This window comes from Gobio gobio (assembly GCF_949357685.1).
Source record: "Gobio gobio genome assembly, chromosome: 5".
Classification (NCBI taxonomy): Eukaryota; Metazoa; Chordata; class Actinopteri; order Cypriniformes; family Gobionidae; genus Gobio; species Gobio gobio.
Genome location: NC_137101.1, coordinates 7,741,180 through 7,760,996, shown reverse-complemented (window position 1 = coordinate 7,760,996; position 19,817 = coordinate 7,741,180). Strand labels below are relative to the sequence as shown.

Genomic DNA, 19,817 nt, shown 5'->3' with positions numbered 1-19,817 from the left:
TGATTAATCGAGAAATCAACTTTCCCTTGAGCTTTTGATATATAAAAGGTCAAGGTAATATAAGAATATCCTGTAAGTTTCAGAGCTGAAAACTTCCTTGTTAGTCAAAGAAAAGCTTTTATTGACACCAGGCGCAGAAAACGCTGGATCTCAGAATGTGCCCGGATATGACGTCAGAGTGCAGTGAAGCACCGCCTCAACAGAAGAAGATCAACGCCTGATTCTGTAGCCCCGCCCAACGACTCGTGCCACTAACATAACACAGGCCTACAGAGAGAGAACTAAACCGCATCGCATTTCTAAACATACCGTATAAGCTTCATTTGGATTCCAATATTATGAACGCATGGATGAACTTTTTTTGAATGAATATCCAGCTCACGTGGGGAAGACATTGCACGTGTATTCTTTCATTTCACCGGATTCATTTGTAAACAAGAGACTGGATTTGCAGATAGGATGAGATTAACCACACTTATGTGAGTAAAAATGTTTTTTATATGTGATAGTATTGCATTGTTACAGATCTTTTGTGTCTAACTGAACATTAGCACGCTGTCAAAGGCTGGAGAATCCTTTATTTGTGGTGTTCTTGGTTCATTGTGAATCGGGATCAGACTCTGACATTTATGGGCCAGGGCTCGCAAAGCCCAACATCCCGGGGCTATGCGTTTTCCAAAACGGGCTATCTTAAATAGTGAAATAACTCTCTTGACTTGAAGGGTGTGTGGCGTGTGTGTGTGATGCACGGTTCACGCTTATATCCACCGATCAGGCGGGCCAAGTAATAAAAAAATAACATTCCAATCAGTCGCGGGTGGATGAGAGATAAATCATTGTGTTTGTTTGATAAAGACATTTTTGCGAGCCCTGTGGGAGATTCATTCCGGTTGAGGTTTCCCCACACGCTTTCACTGACAGGTAGCCTGGATGCCAGCCAAACTTAGCCCCACCCACAACATTTTAACTCGGGCAGTTCGGTCTGGACTTGATCTGTAGAGAAGTAATTATACCCGAACAGAAACTGTTCGGACCAATCAAATTGTCAGAGCGGGCTTTAGGCGATGATGATAAACAGTAATGTAATTTACTCGGGGGGGGCATTCCTGGGTCTGTATATCACATAATTGGGGTCGCGTCAACCCGCGGACTTGGCAACACAGTGCCGTCGAGTTCTGTTGACATTTAACAACTAACGTTATGCGTCGCTCCGTTGCTCTGATTGGTTGTAGGTCTATCCAATTGAGGCCTTTCCTGGTTCGGTTGAAACACGCCCCATAATCACAGCCCAACGGAGCAGTATCAGACTCAAATTCTGACTAGAATTGAGTATGACGACGTCAGGCTAACTGACAGGGGAGCTGAAGCTCATTAAATATGCAAATCGTATCCAATTCTAGCCGTGGGCGTTTACTTCCAAGTCTTTAGTGCAGCACGCCCATCAAAACCCAGTGTTTCTTGAGAGAGCAAAAAATGAAAAACCATTTCAGAAAATAGCCTATTACTTATTCATTATGATGTTTTTGAATGTAAAAACCGCACAAATGTCATAAGTTGACCTCAGACAACAGTATAGATAAATAAAAAAGCCAGTTCATGACCCCTTTACATCCAGACTAGAGAGAGACGGAGTAATTAACAGTATTAATTAAGTACGAAAAGTAAGTACAAAAGACTCGATTTGTAATGGTGTAATTTACGAAAATCACCACAGGAGGGCGAAACACTGAGGTTTATTAGACTCGATTTTTTGTAACGTTGTATTTTACGAAAATCACCACAGGAGGGCGAAACACTGAGGTTTATTATACTCTATTTTTTAACGTTGTATTTTAAGAAAATCACCACAGGAGGGCGAAACACTGAGGTTTATTAGACTCGATTTTTTGTAACGTTGTATTTCACGAAAATCACCACAGGAGGGCGAAACACTGAGGTTTATTAGACTCTATTTTTTTAATGTTGTATTTTACGAAAATCACCACAGGAGGGCGAAACACTGAGGTTTATTAGACTTGATTTGTAACGGTGTAATTTACGAAAATCACCACAGGAGGACGAAACACTGAGGTTTATTACACTCGATTTTTTAACGTTGTATTTTAAGAAAATCACCACAGGAGGGCGAAACACTGAGGTTTATTAGACTCGATTTTTTGTAACGTTGTATTTTACGAAAATCACCACAGGAGGGCGAAACACTGAGGTTTATTAGACTCGATTTTTTAACGTTGTATTTTAAGAAAATCACCACAGGAGGGCGAAACTGAGGTTTATTAGACTCTATTTGTAACGGTGTACATCCTGGTTTTATTATGAATGCACAAATAAAAAACTCTTCTTTCCTCAGTAAGTCTGTTTCATTCAGAAATGTCATTACACTTACAGATATGTTACACTATATTATACCAGATGTATATTTAACAAAGTTTGAAAAATCCTTATATATTAAACAGAATTGTATCACGATATTTTTGAGGATTGATGTTCCAAAGTCCCAAACTGCTGTTTTTAATAAATATAACATAAATCATATAAATCCTAAATGTTGTTTGAAATAATTTTTTTTAGAAATGTATTTACTGTTTTCATATCCATAAGATCTCGCACGTCACTGTTAAAGGCATGAAACTCAAATATATCATCTTGTGAATAAAGTCTTTCTGAGATAATGGCATCTTCTAGTGTGAATCTTCAATGAATAAATAAATTAGCTTTAAGGCTCATTCATGAGACTCTCTGAGGAGTTTGAGGATTTTTGGTTGTTACAGAGACTAACTAGTCGACTGAGCAAGATCACATGAAGCTTTCAGTCAGCTGTGGTTGTGTTCTGTGTTTGCAAGGTGTTGTGGGTTTAAGACAGTCCAAGTCTTTGATTTTTATAGGATTGAGACAAACTCCTACCAAAAAAAAGCAGCCATGATAGAAGACCCGTGGCTCCTTGGTTTGAATGTCACTTAATAAATCAGACAAACCAGAAACAAAGAAATGAGTGCAAGAGCCAGCTTTAAACAGGAAGAATGCATGAAAGGCCCAGTGGCTCAGCGATCTGCGCATCAGATCTTGGTGTGGACGAACCGGGTTTGAATTTCTCTTGTGGCGGAAAATTCTTTTAGTTTCACTGGTTTTCAATAAAAAAAAAAGACAAAACTCCAAAAAAAAAGTCTGAAAGTGTGAAAGCCCCATTGGTGCAGTGGTGTGTGCATCAGATCTAGGTGTGGACGATCCGGGTTCAATTCTCACTTAAACTGGGATATATTTTCACCAGTCTTTCAATGAAAAAAAAAAGACAAAACTCCAAAAAAAAAAATCTTGGAAGCGTGAAAGCCCCAGTGGCGCAGTGGTCAGCGCATCAGATCCTGGCGTGGATGATCCAGGTTCAAATCTCTCTTGTGGTGGGAAAATTGTTTAGTTTAACTGGTTTTTCCATTAAAAAAAAAAGATAAAATTACCAAAAAGTGAGAAGTAGATATGCAAGTGCCAGTGGCTCAGTGGTCTGAGTGTGTCCTCCCTGCACGGGAAGATCCTGGGTTCAATCCCCAGCCTGGTCACCAAAGCATGGTTGCGTGACGGTAGTCCCATCATGAGCTGTGACAAGCTCTGAGCCGATCAGATCATGAGCGGGATGAGAGACAGCAGGACACGAAGGGGGGAGTGGAAATCCATACGGCTCCCCCCGGGGCTTCCGGGACAAGATCCAGCAGCGGTTATACAGCAGAAACCAAATTTTTCTAAAAATTACTTGGAAATTTTCCACAGCACATTCAAAATTTGACCACACCCCTTTAACCTTGCCCAATCACCACACAACTCTTACCTCCAGCCCCATCCAATGAAATCTCAGATGCTGCCCACCATCCTCTAGGAAAACACACCCTCTGACAGCACTTGAAGGGGTTTCTTCTTATGGAGATGATCCATTCTGCAACATTTACATTATAGCCATTCAGATGTGAATTTCTAATGACAACTTCATCTTTGCAATAATGAAGCCACAGATTTAAAGTTACAAATCAGTCACAGCTTGTGCAAAATTAACAACTGTGGGCCAGACATCATTTGACAGATGAGGCCTCATTTGAAAAGCTGACTGAACAACTGATCTTATGGAACAGGTGTTTATGTTTGGGGATCAGATGGAAATCATGAAGGGCACAAATTTCATTTATCCTTTTATTGTACAGAGTGGATCATTCTCAAACATGTGCTCAAACACAAATGGCCTGTTGAAACCTTTATCCCAGGGAATGAGCCAGTACAGTTATCACAGGTCCAAGAGTTCTGGTCTAAGGCACATTACACCAGCAAACAGAGTACACTGATGCTCTATATAGTCAAAGGTCCAGTGAATAAGAGTTCAGCGGCTGCTCTCCTCGGGTGACTCTAAACGTCACTCACTGCTGTGGCTGCTTCTCCTGCACCTCCTCATGACCTCCAGCAGCTCTGACCCAGAGATCCCCTACAAACACACAGCAGGACACCATCACACACACTTCACATTTCACAGAGAAGCTCTTCCTGTAGGAAACTACTAGTCTCAGACAGAAATGAACATGCATGATTAATGATCATTATCTACATCTTTAGAAATAATGGCCTGGTTTCACAGACGGAGTTTAGATTAAGCAAGGATTAGACATTAGTTTAAGACTTTTATAAACGTGCCCTAGAAGAAAACATCACTGGTGTGCATCTTGAGACAAAACACTAACATTTTAACTATTTTAATAAATTATACCAGCTCAAACATGTTTTGGACTAGACTTAAACATTGTCTATGAAACCAGGGGATTAATTAAAATAAATATCAACTTACACCATTAAACCAAGACCTCCGTCCTCATGCTCATGCCATTCCTCAGGTAGATTGCAGATTGGCAACAGGCTGTCGGATATTAATCACTTTTTTAGCCAATGAGATTACTGCTTGTAGGTTAGTCCCGCCCACTGCCGAACGATCTGCGATTAAGCAAAATAAACTTCTTACAATCACCATCGGTCATAAAACTACTCACAGAGCACAAACAACAATAATGTGTTGTTTGAAATATAAATAAATTAGGGTGAATAATGGATAAGGATTTAACATTTGAACAAATTAATAAAATACAAATTAGAACTTTCTGTATTTACTAGAGTGGTGCAATGTGCTCATTTTAAAGTGGTCACACCAATAACAAGTACAGGCTCCCTCTTGTGGTCACTCAGTGTAACAGCATCAATACAAGAAACAACAAACTCGAGTGGCACTGGCAGTCGTTGGGAAGACGGCCCGATTAGTATTTTATATATTTTAAAACAAACCTGGGATTTTGTCAGCATCTAATCCAGTAGATAATCGTTGAATCTACAGGTAGGCCTAATTTATTCAAACCGGCTCTCGACTGAACTGCGGTAAGACAGATAAAATGTGTTGATCTGAGTCAGCTGGAAAATATGGGCTAACTATGGCCTAAAAGATCGTCTAACACACTTCCTTTGGGTGGTTAGTTTAAGCGTAAAGTCGTTTAAATTATTTTTAGTGTTCTTTATGGTTTTCTGTTCACAGTTAAAACGATTTTGTGTTGTGTTATATTGTAGCATTTACATATTGCCACACTATGTAGAGACCAGACATACAACTACTATTTTACAAACATTCTTTATTAGCCAGTAAAAATCTGTTACGCTGGTCAAATATTTTGCAGGTACTATTATAGTTATCTAATCAGCATAGCTGGCAGGGACATTTTTTGAAGTTGTAACATGTAAAGAATTAATAAAATGTACGACTTAAATGCATGACTAACATCTGAAATGATGGCTTCTTAATAAACTGATCACGGTAACGTTGCAGTGTCGAGCTCAGTGGTTCAATATATAAAATGAATAAAAGGTGTTTCACATGTGGAGTTCAAATCCAATATTGCTTACAGCTATGAGTGTTTTCATCCATTTGAAGTCCATTAAGCCGGTACACACTGTGCGATTTGGCCGTCTGAGACAAATTTTGCAAATCCTAAAAGATTCCTCTGATCCTAGACTAAAATCTGAAGTCTTTGATCGTTAGTTTGACGTGTTCATCGGCAGCCGATTAATGACCGCTGCGATCAAATTTGACCTAAGACGAATCCTGGCAGTGTCAGAAGATCAGTCCTGCAGTGTGACTTCTCCTACGACGACCGTCAAATGATCTTCCTTTTTCAAGACAAACCAACTATAACCAAAATGAGCGATAGAAATTTCTTTGTAGCAACCATTTCAATCCCGCGTGTAATGCAGCTCACTGTCATTGATTGATGATATAAAACTCCTGGAGAGTTTTCTTTCATGCCGATGCGTCCGTTTTTAGCGTATCTTGACTATCGTACAGTCTGACATGAATGACAACTTCGATCTTACAGTGTGACATGGCTTACAGCGGAGATCATGTTCGTACAGTCTGACAACAATCGTGAAGGACTATTATAAATCGTACAGTGTGCACTGGCTTTAGACTCGATTTGTAACGGTGTAATTCACTCAAATCACCACAGGAGGACGAAACACTGAGGTTTATTAGACTCGATTTGTAACGGTGTAATTTACGAAAATCACCACAGAGGGCGAAACACTGAGGTTTATTAGACTTGATTTGTAATGGTGTAATTTACGAAAATCACCACAGGAAGACGAAACACTGAGGTTTATTAGACTCGATTTGTAATGGTGTAATTTACGAAAATCACCACAGAGGGCGAAACACTGAGGTTTATATGTGCCCTTTGGCTCCACTCATCAATATGTGGTGGAACTTCACACCAGAATCAAAACATCTGTGATATTTCACTTTTCTTTTTCAGTCTCAGACCGGTCATTAAATATGTCTGATACTTTAAAATGGATGCTTGGTGCCTTTAAATGCTGTAACTCAGGTGTTTGAAATGTTTCATCAGTGCCTCTGATTATTTCCACCTGAAATGTTTGTATTACTTTAATTAATGCAGTGTGTCAAACAGATGGTCAGGTGACACCAATTCTTCTGTGTGATTGGACGGTTATAAATGAGTCTTTCAGAATCTGCTCCTGCAGTATAAAGTCAACATGAAATCAAAATACACATGTACATCCTGGTTTTATTATGAATGCACAAATAAAAAAGTCTTCTTTCCTCAGTAAGTCTGTTTCATTCAGAAATATGTCATTACTCTGACAGATATGTTACACTATATTATACCAGAAGTTTGAAAAATCCTTATATTAAAATGAATTTTATCACAATATTTGTGAGGATTGATGTTCCAAAGTCACAAACTGCTGTTTTTAGCAACTTTAAGGCTCATCAAACGAGTTTCAAAGCAGATAAACTCCTCAGTCAGGAGTTCATGAGACTCTCAGAGGCTTTCGAGGATTTTTGGTTGTTACAGAGACTAACTAGTCGACTGACCAAAATCACATGAAGCTTTCAGTCAGCTGTGGTTGTGTTCTGTGTTTGCAAGGTGTTGTGCGTTTAAGACAGTCTAAGTGTTTGATTTTTATAGGATTGAGACAAACTCCTACAAAAAAAGCAGCCATGATAGAAGACTAGTGGCTCCTTGGTGTGAATGTCACTTTGTTTTTGACTGAATAAATCAGACAAACTCGAAACAAAGAAACGAGTGCAAGAGCCAGACGTTTAGTGAACGTCAGATCTTGATGTGGACAATGCAGGTTTAAATCTTGGTCAAGATGGAAAACAGGTTCACTGGTTTTACAATGAATAAAAAAAGACACAAGTCCAAATGAACAAGTTGAATGCATGAAAGCCCCAGTGGTGCAGTGGTCAGCGCATCAGAGCTTGGTGTGGACGATCTGGGTTTGATACTCACTTAAAAGGGGACACATTTTCATCAGTTTTTCAATTGAAAACAAAAAAAAGACAAGACTCCAAAAAAAAAAAAAGGTTGAGTGCATGAAAGCCCCAGTGGCGCAGTGGTTTGCGCATCAGATCTCGGTGTGGACGATCCGGGTTCAATCTCTGTTGTGGTGGAAAAATTGTTTAGTCTCACTGGTTTTTCAATGGAAAAAAAAAAGATAAAATTACCAAAAAGTGAGAAGTAGTGTAGAAGCCCCAGTGGTGCAGTGGTCAGTGCATCAGATCTTGGTGTGGATGATCTGGGTTTGAATCTCACTTAAAATGGGATAGATTTTCACCAGTTTTTCAAAAAAAAAAAAAAAAAACAAGAATCCAAAAAACAACGTTTAAAAGCGTGAAAGCCCCAGTGACGCAGTGGTCAGCGCTTCAGATCTTGGTGTGGACGATCCGGGTTCAGATCTCTCTCTGGTAGAAAAATTGTTTAGTTTAACTGGTTTTTCAATAAAAAAAAAAAGATAAAATTACCAAACAGTGAGAAGTAGATATGCAAGTGCCAGTGGCTCAGCGGTCTGAGTGTGTCCTCCCTGCACGGGAAGATCCTGGGTTCAATCCCCAGCCTGGTCACCAAAGCATGGTTGCGTGACGGTAGTCCCATCATGAGCTGTGACAAGCTCTGAGCCGATCAGATCATGAGCGGGATGAGAGACGGCAGGACATAAAAGGGGGGAGTGAAGATCCAGACGGCTCCCCCCGGGGCTTCCAGGACAAGATCCAGCAGCGGTTATACAGCAAGAGTCAAATTTTTCAAAAATGACTTATAAAAATTTCCAGAAAACAGGCTAAGTCAACATTTTTAAGAACAATTATTTATAAAGGGGAGTAGCCAAATATTTGTGTGATTTTTTTTTTTTTTTACAAATATTTGGCCACTCCCCTTTAATCTTGACCAATCACCACACAGATCTTACCTCCAGTCCCATCCAATGGAAATCTCAGATGCTGCCCACCATCCTCTAGGAAAACAGCACTTGAAGGGGTTTCCATGCTGAAACATTCACATTATAGCCATTCAGATGTAACCTCAAATGGATTTATAATCACAAACTTGTTTATCTTTACAAGAATGACATTTACATTTACTGATTGTTAACAACTGTGGGCCAGACGTCATTTGACAGACGAGGCCTCATTTGAAAAGCTGACAGAACTGATTTTATGGAACAGGTGTTGATGTTTGGGGAGATCAGATGGAAATCATGAAGGGCACAAATTTCACATTTATCCTTTTATTGTGATCCACTCCAGTTTGTGGTTATTCTCAAACATGTGCTCAAACACAAATGGCCAGTTGAAACCTTTATCCCAGGGAATGAGCCGGTACGGTTATCACAGGTCCAAGAGTTCTGGTCTAAGGCACATTACACCAGCAAACAGAGTACACTGATGCTCTATAGAGTCAAAGGTCCAGTGAATAAGAGTTCAGCAGCTGCTCTCCTCAGTTGACTCCAAACATCGCTCACTGTTGTGGCTGCTTCTCCTGCACCTCCTCATGACCTCCAGCAGCTCTGACCCAGAGATCCCCTACAAACACACAGCAGGACACCATCACACACACTTCACATTTCACAGAGAAGCCCTTCCTGTAGGAAACTACAAGTCTCAGACAGAAATGAGCATGCATGATTAATGATCATTATCTACATCTTTAGAAATAATGGCCTGGTTTCACAGAGAAGGTTTAGATTAAGCAAGGATTAGACATTAGTTTAATGAAGACTTTTATAAACGTGCCCTAGAAGAAAACATCACTGGTGTGCATCTTGAGACAAAACACTAACATTTTAACTATTTTAATAAATTTTACCAGCTCAAACATGCATTTTAGTTTTGGATTAGACTTGGAGCATTGTCTATGAAACCAGGGGATTAATTTAAAAAATATTTACTTACAATATTAGGAGAAGACCTCCGTCCTCATGCTCACGCTATTCCTCAGGTAGATTGCAGATTGGTAACAGGCTGTCGGATATTAATCACTTTTTCAGCCAATGAGATTACTGCTTGCCTTGTAGGTTAGTCCCGCCCACTGCCGAACGATCTGTGATTAAGCAAAATAAACTTCTTACAATCACCATCGGTCATAAATCTATATTCACAGAGCACAAACAACAATAATCTACTGTTTGAAAAAATAAATAAGGCATGACTGTGGCAAGAGAAGCCTGTTCATGAGATGTCCTTTGGAAGTAGGCTAATATGTCATTTTGCTTGTCAAGAAAAAAAATCCGATTGTGTTTTAGTGTTGTAAATATAATTTATTCTGAAGCAATGTTCTCACCAGTGTTCAATCATCTTTTAACTAAAGCATGAAGCAGCAGAACATCTTCACTCAAACTGACTCAACAACAGTCCAGTAGATTTTACCTACAGTAAACCTGAGATTAACCTTCATAAACATCAGACTGCCTTCATACTTGATTAAATGTCAAAGAACAAGTTTTGAGTGAAGGACACCATCAAATGAAAGTTGTGTGTGTTCGCGAGGAAGCGCATCAAGTCCATCATGGTGACGTGAATGTAAATAAACTGACATATGAGCAGAACTGTCAGTACAAACTTACACAATTATACAAAACGTGACTTTATAAGGACACATTTAGGCTATTCATTACGCTGAGTCGCGTGACACTTTATTCCCCAATTTGATCGGTTTTGTCGGTTTATTTGCTGGAATATGTGCAGTTGAGTGATCAGTTCTCATCCGCACGTGCGGAAGCGACTGTCGTCAAGCGTCATTGTTGTCAAGGACCAAACTGGTGTCGTGCGGACAGTGAAACTTCAGTTTCTGTCATTCTGTTAATAATACTGCCGTGTTAAGATAGCCAACTTAAATATGTTCTGGGCAAGGGAATCTGTGGCCAGTCGTAGGTGAGACGGCTTTGTCAGGGTCTGAGTCAGATTAAAGCTCAACTGCGGCAGGACAGATAAAATGTCAAGCGTAAAGAGTAAACACACATCAAACACGGTTCAAAAGATCTTGAGGTTCGTTTAGTTTGTGTATTTGTCACGTTTTCATGTTTTAAGTGATGTTTTTCACGTTTGTTCATAGTTAAACAGTGGTTTTGTGTTGTAATTTAATCTTAAACTAGTGATAACTAAACATTTGTGTTTAAAGGCCGTTTTTACTGATGAATATAACAGACACAGGCCTGGGATCAGATGAGTGTCAGCGCCGCCGAGTGGACAATAAGTGTATCTGCATTAATATATGAGAACAGCAGGAGGAGGAAAGAGACTCAAATTAAGCAAGAGCTGTTCCCTGCAGAGCCGAATGAAGTCCAGCTCCACCTCTGTGGATCTGATATGTGAGTTATGGGCGGGGTTAGGGTGTGTGTAGGACCTTCTAGCCCCACCCATTACACCCAAATTACATCCAGACTAGAGAGACAAAAAATCTAGTAATTTAAAGGTAAATAAAATAAAAAATAACACAAAATATCACCCAAAAATTGCATTAGAAAATAGAAACAAATATTATCGAAATTAAATGAAATATGCTTTCTGGACCAAAAAAAAACAATAAGTATAATTTTAGGGCTTCGGGTCATTTTGACCTGCGAGGGAAGGATGAGGGTTAAAAATGTATGCTAAACTACATAATCATGGATAATTATCCAAATGTGTCTTTCTAACTGCTAATGACAGGTTCGCTACAAATAGCGAGGTCATAAACTGACTCAAAAGGCTGAAACATCCTCTGGTGTGACACCGACACCTGTACTGTTACACCAGAGGACAAGGTCTCTTTAAAAAGCACTTAATTAAATAAGATTTGATCAACCCTTGATCAACTTCTTAAATACAATAATTTTGCAGAAATGTTTTACTGTTATAAAGTGTTATGAGTGAAATGAGTGGGAGGGATATGGAAGTATAGAGCGATAGAGAGAAAATTATATATTATTAATAATAATAATAATAATATATGTGTGTGTACTGTGTATAATTATTATTTATATATAAATACACACACACATTCATGTAAAGAAATATTTGCATGTATATACTGTATACACATTTATATAGTTTATATTATATATAAATATTTTGTATATAAATATTGCAAATTTTTCTTAAATATACACGCTTGTGTGTTTATTTATATATAAATAAATAATAATTATACACAGTACACACACATATATTATGTAAACACAAACTTTTGTTTTGGATGCGATTCATCTTTTGACCGCCCTAATTATTAATTATTAAGATCTTTTTTTTCCTTAATTTTTGCTATCATAGGTCACATTTATGGTACAGTTCAGTAAAATGTTTCTAAAAAAAACAGTGAAAGAATTAATGAAGTTAGTGACCCCTTATATTCTCTCTAACATTAGACTTCACACTACATAAATATATGTATTTTTTCTTCAAAGATTCTCATTTTTTACTTCCTGTTTGTCAACTATCCAATAGCAAACAACAGTCCAGTAGATTATTACCTACAGTAAAACTAACAACAACAACAGACACACAAAAAAAACACCGTTCCTTGTGATTCTCCTTCATAAGATCATTATTAGATGGTGATTCGTTCAAAGATTATAGGCTCATTTTTGTCAAATAAACCACTTTTCCGAAACTTTCCCAGCTCAAACTTTCTTTTTTCTGAAGAAAGACAAACATTAATAGTGATGGAAGCCAAAATATGATGTTTATTTAATGAATATTTATTGAGTAATCAACTGTTTTGTAGAGGGGGGTCAAAATGACAGTTCCCATGCTTGTATTTCCTCATTAGTGGCTGTTTCTATCTATGGGTCATAGGTAAACCGTCCGCCATATTGGAACGGTCAGACATGTGTGGATACAACCAAACATCTCTTATACATCTATGCCGCCATCAAAACTCGATCAGATGAAGGTAGCTCATCTCAGGAGGCAGAAAGTAAAGCTCACATTGGATTCGGACGTGCCTTGATGCTTTCCTACCTTGGAAAGCATCCTCCGAAGGCAGCATTTTAAAGCTTTCAGGCGCAGCCATTGAAGATATGAGACGTCACACTCAGGCGACGGAATTTGCGTCATTGGAGCGCAGAGGCAGAAATGGCTGGTTTGATCAAAAAGGTACGCGGGGAGGTCATGGAAATATATGAATAAAAACGATTGATAATTATCTGTAAACGAAGCCTGTGGCAATACCGAGGCGTTTAAATATTTCCGCTTTTTCTGTACGCTTGTCTTTAGCGTTTATATGTTACTTTAAATGCATTAGTCGTGCATTGTTTTGGACGATTGTGACAGCTGATGTAGTGTGTGTGTGTGTGTGTGTGTGTGTGTGTGTGTGTGTGTGTGTGTGTGTGTGTGTGTGTGTGTGTGTGTGTGTGTGTGTGTGTGTGTGTGTGTGTGTACATGTTTTTCTAGCCTGGTGGGGACTTCAACCTGACTGTAGACAGACTCATGAGGACTCGTGTCACCGTGGGGACCTAAATTGAGGTCCCCACGGGCACAAAAGCTTATAAATCATTCAGAATGAGTTTTTATGAAAATGTAAAAATGCAGAATGTCTCCTGTGAGGGTTAGGTTTAGGGGTAGGGGCAGTGTAAGGGGATAGAAAATACGGTTTGTACAGTATAAAAACCATTACGCCTATGGTGAGTCCCCAGAAGGATAGCGCACCAGACTGTGTGTGTGTGTGTGTGTGTGTGTGTGTGTGTGTGTGTGTGTGTGTGTGTGAGTGTGAGAGAGCTGTAAATGGTAAATTAAGTTGTTTAATATATATACACACACACATACTTGTGTGTCATTGGCATTACATAATTGCTTAAATGGACATGCATGTGTATTAATACGTGACGTTTATGTAAATATGCTGAAGGTATTAATATCTTGATTGTCTTATGTTTAGACCACAGGCTTGGTTGGCCTTGCAGTCTCCCACAATCCACATGAGGTAAATGTCTTGATTTAGTTTTGATTCATTTTATTATTTATCTCAATTCTTAATAACATATTCTAATACAAATGAAAGTTTGTGTTTGTCTGTTGTGAGTTAGAGGAACTGTACATGTTAGTCTAATGCAAACTATTGAACCGTTGTTGTCTTTCCTAAAGCGTCTTCGGATTCTGTACAGCAAGATCCTGGGCTCTCTGCAGACTATGCCTCAGGACGCTGCCTACAGGAAATACACTGAGCAACTGATCAACGAGAGGTTCAACCACGTCAAGGCCGTAAGACATTTCACTGCAGTAAAAGACGGAGATTTAGATTGTATCTCTTAATGTGTTGATCTGGATTCATGTCATTTGTGTTCTATAAAGGAGCCGGATGTGGAAAAGCTTGAGAAGAAAATCAACTCTGGACAGATTGAGGAGGTTATTGCACAGGTGAGGGAATGCAAGACCCCAAAGCCTCTGGGCCATTACTGTCATACAACTGAGTTGATAGGAAATGAATACTCTGAAGTAACATCAGATTATTGCGTCCGTCTCGTGTTTCCGCAGGCTGAGGCTGAACTGGCCTTGTCCAGGAAGATGACCGAATGGAAACCATGGGAACCAATCGTAGAGGAAGCTCCGGTCAACCAGTGGAAATGGCCCATCTGAAGTCCTCATGATGTTCATGTACATGTATATTATGTTTATATTAAATAATAAATAAACTCTGTCCGTTTAAGTTGTGCATATTGTTTGTTATAGATTGGAAGTTCATTTTTCTAATAGGTTGAATTATAAATTTCAATGTAAAATTTACATTACACTTTAATATAGATAAAGATCATCTATTGCAGGATCATTCACTCTTTACATTTTTTTTCCCTTTAAAATTGGTACAGGCAATGAGAGACGACACCTCAATGAAGGACCTATAAACTAAGAAAAAGTACAATGTATATTATAAAGTTAATTTTAATTTGTAGCCTTGTGCTGACATGCTGTGCTGCAGCACTTGGAATGAACTCAAGGTCCAAAAAGGCTAAAAATGACCAATAAAAAGCTGAATAACACACAATGCCATAAAAAGGGAGAAAAAATATTAAGTTTTAGGTTTTTTTTACAGACTTTTAAGTCAGAATTTATTAAATGCAGTCTATAATACTTATACAAGAATTAGAAAAATTGTTCAAGCTGAACTTGTCACACCTCAGGCTAAATAATAGTGATGGGAGAAACAAAGCTTTTCGAAACTTTGAATCAATTACTTTGCAAAATGATTCACTAGTTCGAAGCACTCGAAACGCCACAGGCTGGTTCCCCCTACTGGTCAGAACAGTGTAAGTGCAGCAAAAACTAATAGACTTCACGTATAACCTTAGACTGTCAAAAAATATGGATGTCCGTGACGTCACCTGAAGGGTTTCTGAAGAGCATTTTTGAAGCCTAAAGTTGGCGGGGTCAGCCGTCGCCATCTTAGCAGCGTGTCACTCCCGGAAAACTGAACATGGGCAAAGAGGTGGGATGTGGGTGGAGCTGAGGTGACTGGTTGCTAAACCCACGCCCACCTAGCTCGACCATAGTGGCACTCAAGTGGCCACGCCCTTAATTATTCAGAACTTTAAAGCTTAATATAATTTATACGGATGAGTTATAAAAAAAATCACCCCCCTCACAGTTGTCATGAAGGGCAAAATTAGCCGTATAGACCTGTAAAAAGACTGTTTTTTTCTGCTGTAAAGTTGAGCATTTTAACACTGGGGAGATACAGATTTGACTCCCTATTGGAGTCTGTCTCTAGCGGCCAGTCGGTGAATTGCAGTTAAGTCACATTTCAAGGCAGGAAGGCACCAAGGCACGTCCGAAATGTTAGCTTAACTTCCTGTCTCCTGAGATACCTTCATCTGATCGAGTTTTGAAGGCAGTATATTTGTATCCTTCGCTCCCTTTGATATCCAACAATCCTGTGCTTTCCATTCTGTGACAGTTGAGCTGGAAAAAAAAGATGGCATCCGATAGTTGCGTTTGCTGGTCAGTTTGTGTGTAAATGTACGTTTTTTACCAACATCTTCCACTTCTGATGTAATTTCTAGCGGGAAATTACTAATGTAGTAATCAAATATTTGTTTAGTTCTCACCAAAGCTCTCTCTATTTTGCTGTAGATCATTAAACGGTTACACAGCCTAAGAAGTCCGAAACCAGTTTTGTGAAGTGCCGTCATGCACAAACGCTGCCGTACAAGCCATTGTCTGATAAGGCAGCGAGGCAACGAGTCAGCTGCCTAGGTTTTCGGACGCAGCCCATGAGAGGTTGCCCCTTGGTTTAAACTCTTTTTAACATCAAAATGTGTGGTTGCATGTCTAAAATGTATCAGACTGATCCGAGATCAGGTAAACATCATATATAGACACTGGTTCATGGGTTTACAGTGATCGCCCCTAACGACTAACCAGTAAATAAAACCTTGTTTACTGAAAAGTAAACCAAAGTCACTTGACTTTGGCAGTTTGAGACGCGCTCCGAATCACTGGTTCCAAACAAATGATTCAGGTTTCGAAGCTTCACAAAGCTTGTTCTGAAAGCGTCCATCACCACTAAATAACATCGATACCATAAAAAGATGGAAAAGGCAATTATAACAAAATTTTACTTTTTACATTTTTATGCTTTTGGCACAATGTTCCTGCAGATTTCAATTAAAGGTCCCATGGCATGGCATTTTTCTATTATTTTATAATGTTTCCTGAGCTGTACTTATATTGTTAGTATGACTTTTACATCATAAAATGTCATAATTTAGAAATAAAAGGCATTTTTTCTATACTGCTGTTTGCCCTGTGGCTGAATGCCCTGCTTCAAGAGGCGTGTCTGCTGTGAGACTTCAGTAAAAACACCCACTGTTGTGATTGGCTGACATCTTTGCATTTTATATGAGCGGAGGGGGCGTGGTTTATCGAGGCACGAGCAGGCACGAGTCTGCCAGGGAGACGGATGGACCTGAGTTCACTTCACATCAGTTCTCAGCATGTCTGAACTGTTTTAGTTACAGCATATACTTTAGGTTATTAGTCTATTTCTAGTCGGAGGGGCTGTCACTCATGTCAGAAAGTTAGTAACTTTAGTAAATTATGGATCAGCGCTGACTGGAGACGCGAACCGTTTAGAACGATTCAGTCCGATTTGGTGAACTGATTCGGTTCACTAAAAAGAACTGGTTCAAAAGAAAGATCGTTCGCGAACCGGACATCACTAATGTATCAGAGACTGAGCTCAGCGATTGCTAACAAAGTTATTTATAGTAACTACTGAGTTATGAGAGCGCTGTCAGTCAGCGCGAGTTTATTGTGTTTGTATCTGAGAGTTCTGAATAAACAGTCACACCGAGTCCGTCTCTTCATCATTATTCTACCAACTTTGTAACACATGCAAAGTACCATTACAGCTGTCGAGATGAACGAGTTAAAAGTAAGTGTTGATAATAGCATTATTTTTAAAATAAAATAAACGCGTCAGTGACGCGCATTGAGTACACAGCGCAAACAAAGACACAACAGCAGTAATCGGATGTAATCCAGTTTATTGTGGGGCTAGGCTGGCTAGCCCGGATATGCTCAAGCTTACCCCCCTTCTGCTTAATCTCACGCCGCGTTTGGTGCCTCCGCTGTGGGCCAGATGCAGTACTGTGGGTCGGGGATGTTGAAGGCCGAGCTTCGGCGTGTGTGAGGTTTATCTCTGCTGATGTTGAGCAGAAACTCATGACTGTATGCACATTTTAGAACCGATAGACGCGACGAGGACGTACAAAAACACTGACTCACAAGATATAAAACACGAAAACACCGTTCTGTCTGGAGAGAGAGAAGCCGCATTGTGTGCACGAATAATAAATAATTAGCTACACATCAGAAATCACTGATCACAGATCAGAAGGAACTGAAAAAAGACTTCTGTTTTCATTTGTACATCCAAACACTGAGAAACTGCCAGCGTTCACTCGTTCACAAGCAATGATGCAATGATCTCTCGACGAGCGTTTGCATGGGCGTGCCAGATTCTCTGGGCGGAGGAAAGGGAGGTAACCGTGCCTGCTTGGACGTCAAACCAGGAGACTTCAGGATTGGCTCGTCTGGCCTGTCATTTTCTCAAAGGCAGAGAAAGACAGCCACAACTCGGTTTTACACCGATCAACATTTCTATCCACTTGGGGACAATATTCAGGCTAGGGGAACTCATATTAATGTTGAAAAACCTCATAAAATGAAAATTTCATGCCATGGGACCTTTAAACAAACACGCCGACTTTTTGGGACTTTAGCTTATTCACCGTATCCCCCCGAATTAGAAAAGTCCACACACACCATTCTCATCTTTGTGCGTGCCATAACTCTGTCTGACGCACCACCGCTAGCCTAGCTTAGCACAAAGACTGGAGGTAAATGGCTCCAGCTAGCCTACTGCTCAATAAGTGACAAAATAACGCCAACATTTTCCTATTTACATGTTGTGATGTGTATAGTTACATCGTGTACGAAGACCCACGGAAAATAAAAAGTTGCGATTTTTCTATATCGATATGGCTTTGTTCCGTAACATCCGTGCAATGATATTACGCAGCGCCTGAAAATAGACTAACTTCCGTCAACATAACCAACGTGACAATCTGCTTGCACAGAGAGCGCTGGGGACTATTTTCAGGCGCTGTGTAATATCATTGCGCCGCTGCACTCATGGTACGGCACAAAGTTCCTTGATTATTACGCAGGAATGAGAGTATAGTTCCTAGCCATATCAGTCTAGAGAATCGCAACTTTTCATTTTCTGTCGGTCTTAGTACACGATGTAACTACACACATCACAACATGTAAATAGGAAAATGTTAGCGTTATTTTGTCACTTATTGAGCAGTAGGCTAGCTGGAGCCATTTACCTCCAGTCTTTGTGCTAAGCTAGGCTAGTGGTGGGTGCACCAGACAGAGTTATGGCACGCACGGAGATGAGAATGGTGTGTATGGACTTATCTAACTCTGGGGGATACAGTGAATAAGCTAAAAGTCCCAAAAAGTCGGTGTGTTCCTTTAACATTAAAGGGTTAGTTCACCGAAAAATGAAAATTCTATCATTATTGACTTACCCGCATGTCGTTCGACACCCGTAAGACCTCCTTTCATTTATGCATTTGGCAGACGCTTTTATCCAAAGCGACTTACATTGCATTCAAGATACACATTTTACATTTTATCAGTTCTTGCTTTCCCTGGGAATCAAACCCATGACCTTGGCGTTGCTAGCGCCATGCTCTACTGTTTGAGCTACAGGAAAGCCTTTCATCTTCAGAACCCAAATGAAGATATTTTAGTTGAAATCTGATGGCTCTGAAAGGCCTCCATTGGCACAATGGCACTTTACACTCTCAAGACCCATAAAAGGTACTAAAGACGTCGTTACAAAGTCCATCTCACTACAGTGGTTCTACAATAACTTTATGAATCGGCGAGAATAGTTTTTGTGCGCAAAAAAACCCCTAAATAACGACTTATATAGTGATTATATAGTTATATAGTGGTGTTTCTAAACACTGCATCATGAAGCTTCGGAGCGTTATGAATCAGCGAGTCGATTCATGATTCGGATTGCGTGTCAAACCGCCAAACTGCTGAAATCACGTGACTTTGGCGATCCAAACCGCTGAATCGACTCACTGATTCATAACGCTTCAAAGCTTCATGATGCTGTGTTTTGAAATCGGTTATCACTATATAAGTCGTTATTTAGTTTTTTTTGTGCACAAAAACTATTCTCGTCGCTTCATAAAGTTATTGTAGAACCACTGTAGTGAGATGGACTTTTTAACGACGTCTTTAGTACCTTTTATGGGTCTTGAGAGTGTAAAGTGCATTGTGCCAATGGAGGGCTTTCAGAGCCATCAGATTTCAACTAAAATATCTTCATTTGTGTTCTGAAGATGAACGGAGGTCTTACAGGTGTCGAACGACATGAGGGTAAGTAATTAATGACAGAATTTTCATTTTTGAGTGAACTAACCCTTTAATATGTTAAGTTAAACAT

General features: G+C 39.5%; 1 protein-coding gene across 1 annotated transcript; it reads left to right on the top strand.

The window, feature by feature from the left end:
- The first annotated feature begins 12,895 nt into the window (after positions 1 to 12,895).
- On the top strand, positions 12,896 to 14,492 carry ndufa5 (NADH:ubiquinone oxidoreductase subunit A5). The gene is made up of 5 exons (XM_079816391.1): positions 12,896 to 12,943; positions 13,725 to 13,769; positions 13,931 to 14,047; positions 14,138 to 14,203; positions 14,321 to 14,492. Exons 1-5 carry the CDS (start codon positions 12,923 to 12,925, stop codon positions 14,420 to 14,422), a joined length of 351 nt encoding a protein of 116 aa, XP_079672517.1. The 5' UTR covers positions 12,896 to 12,922; the 3' UTR covers positions 14,423 to 14,492.
- Positions 14,493 to 19,817: the final 5,325 nt, after the last annotated feature.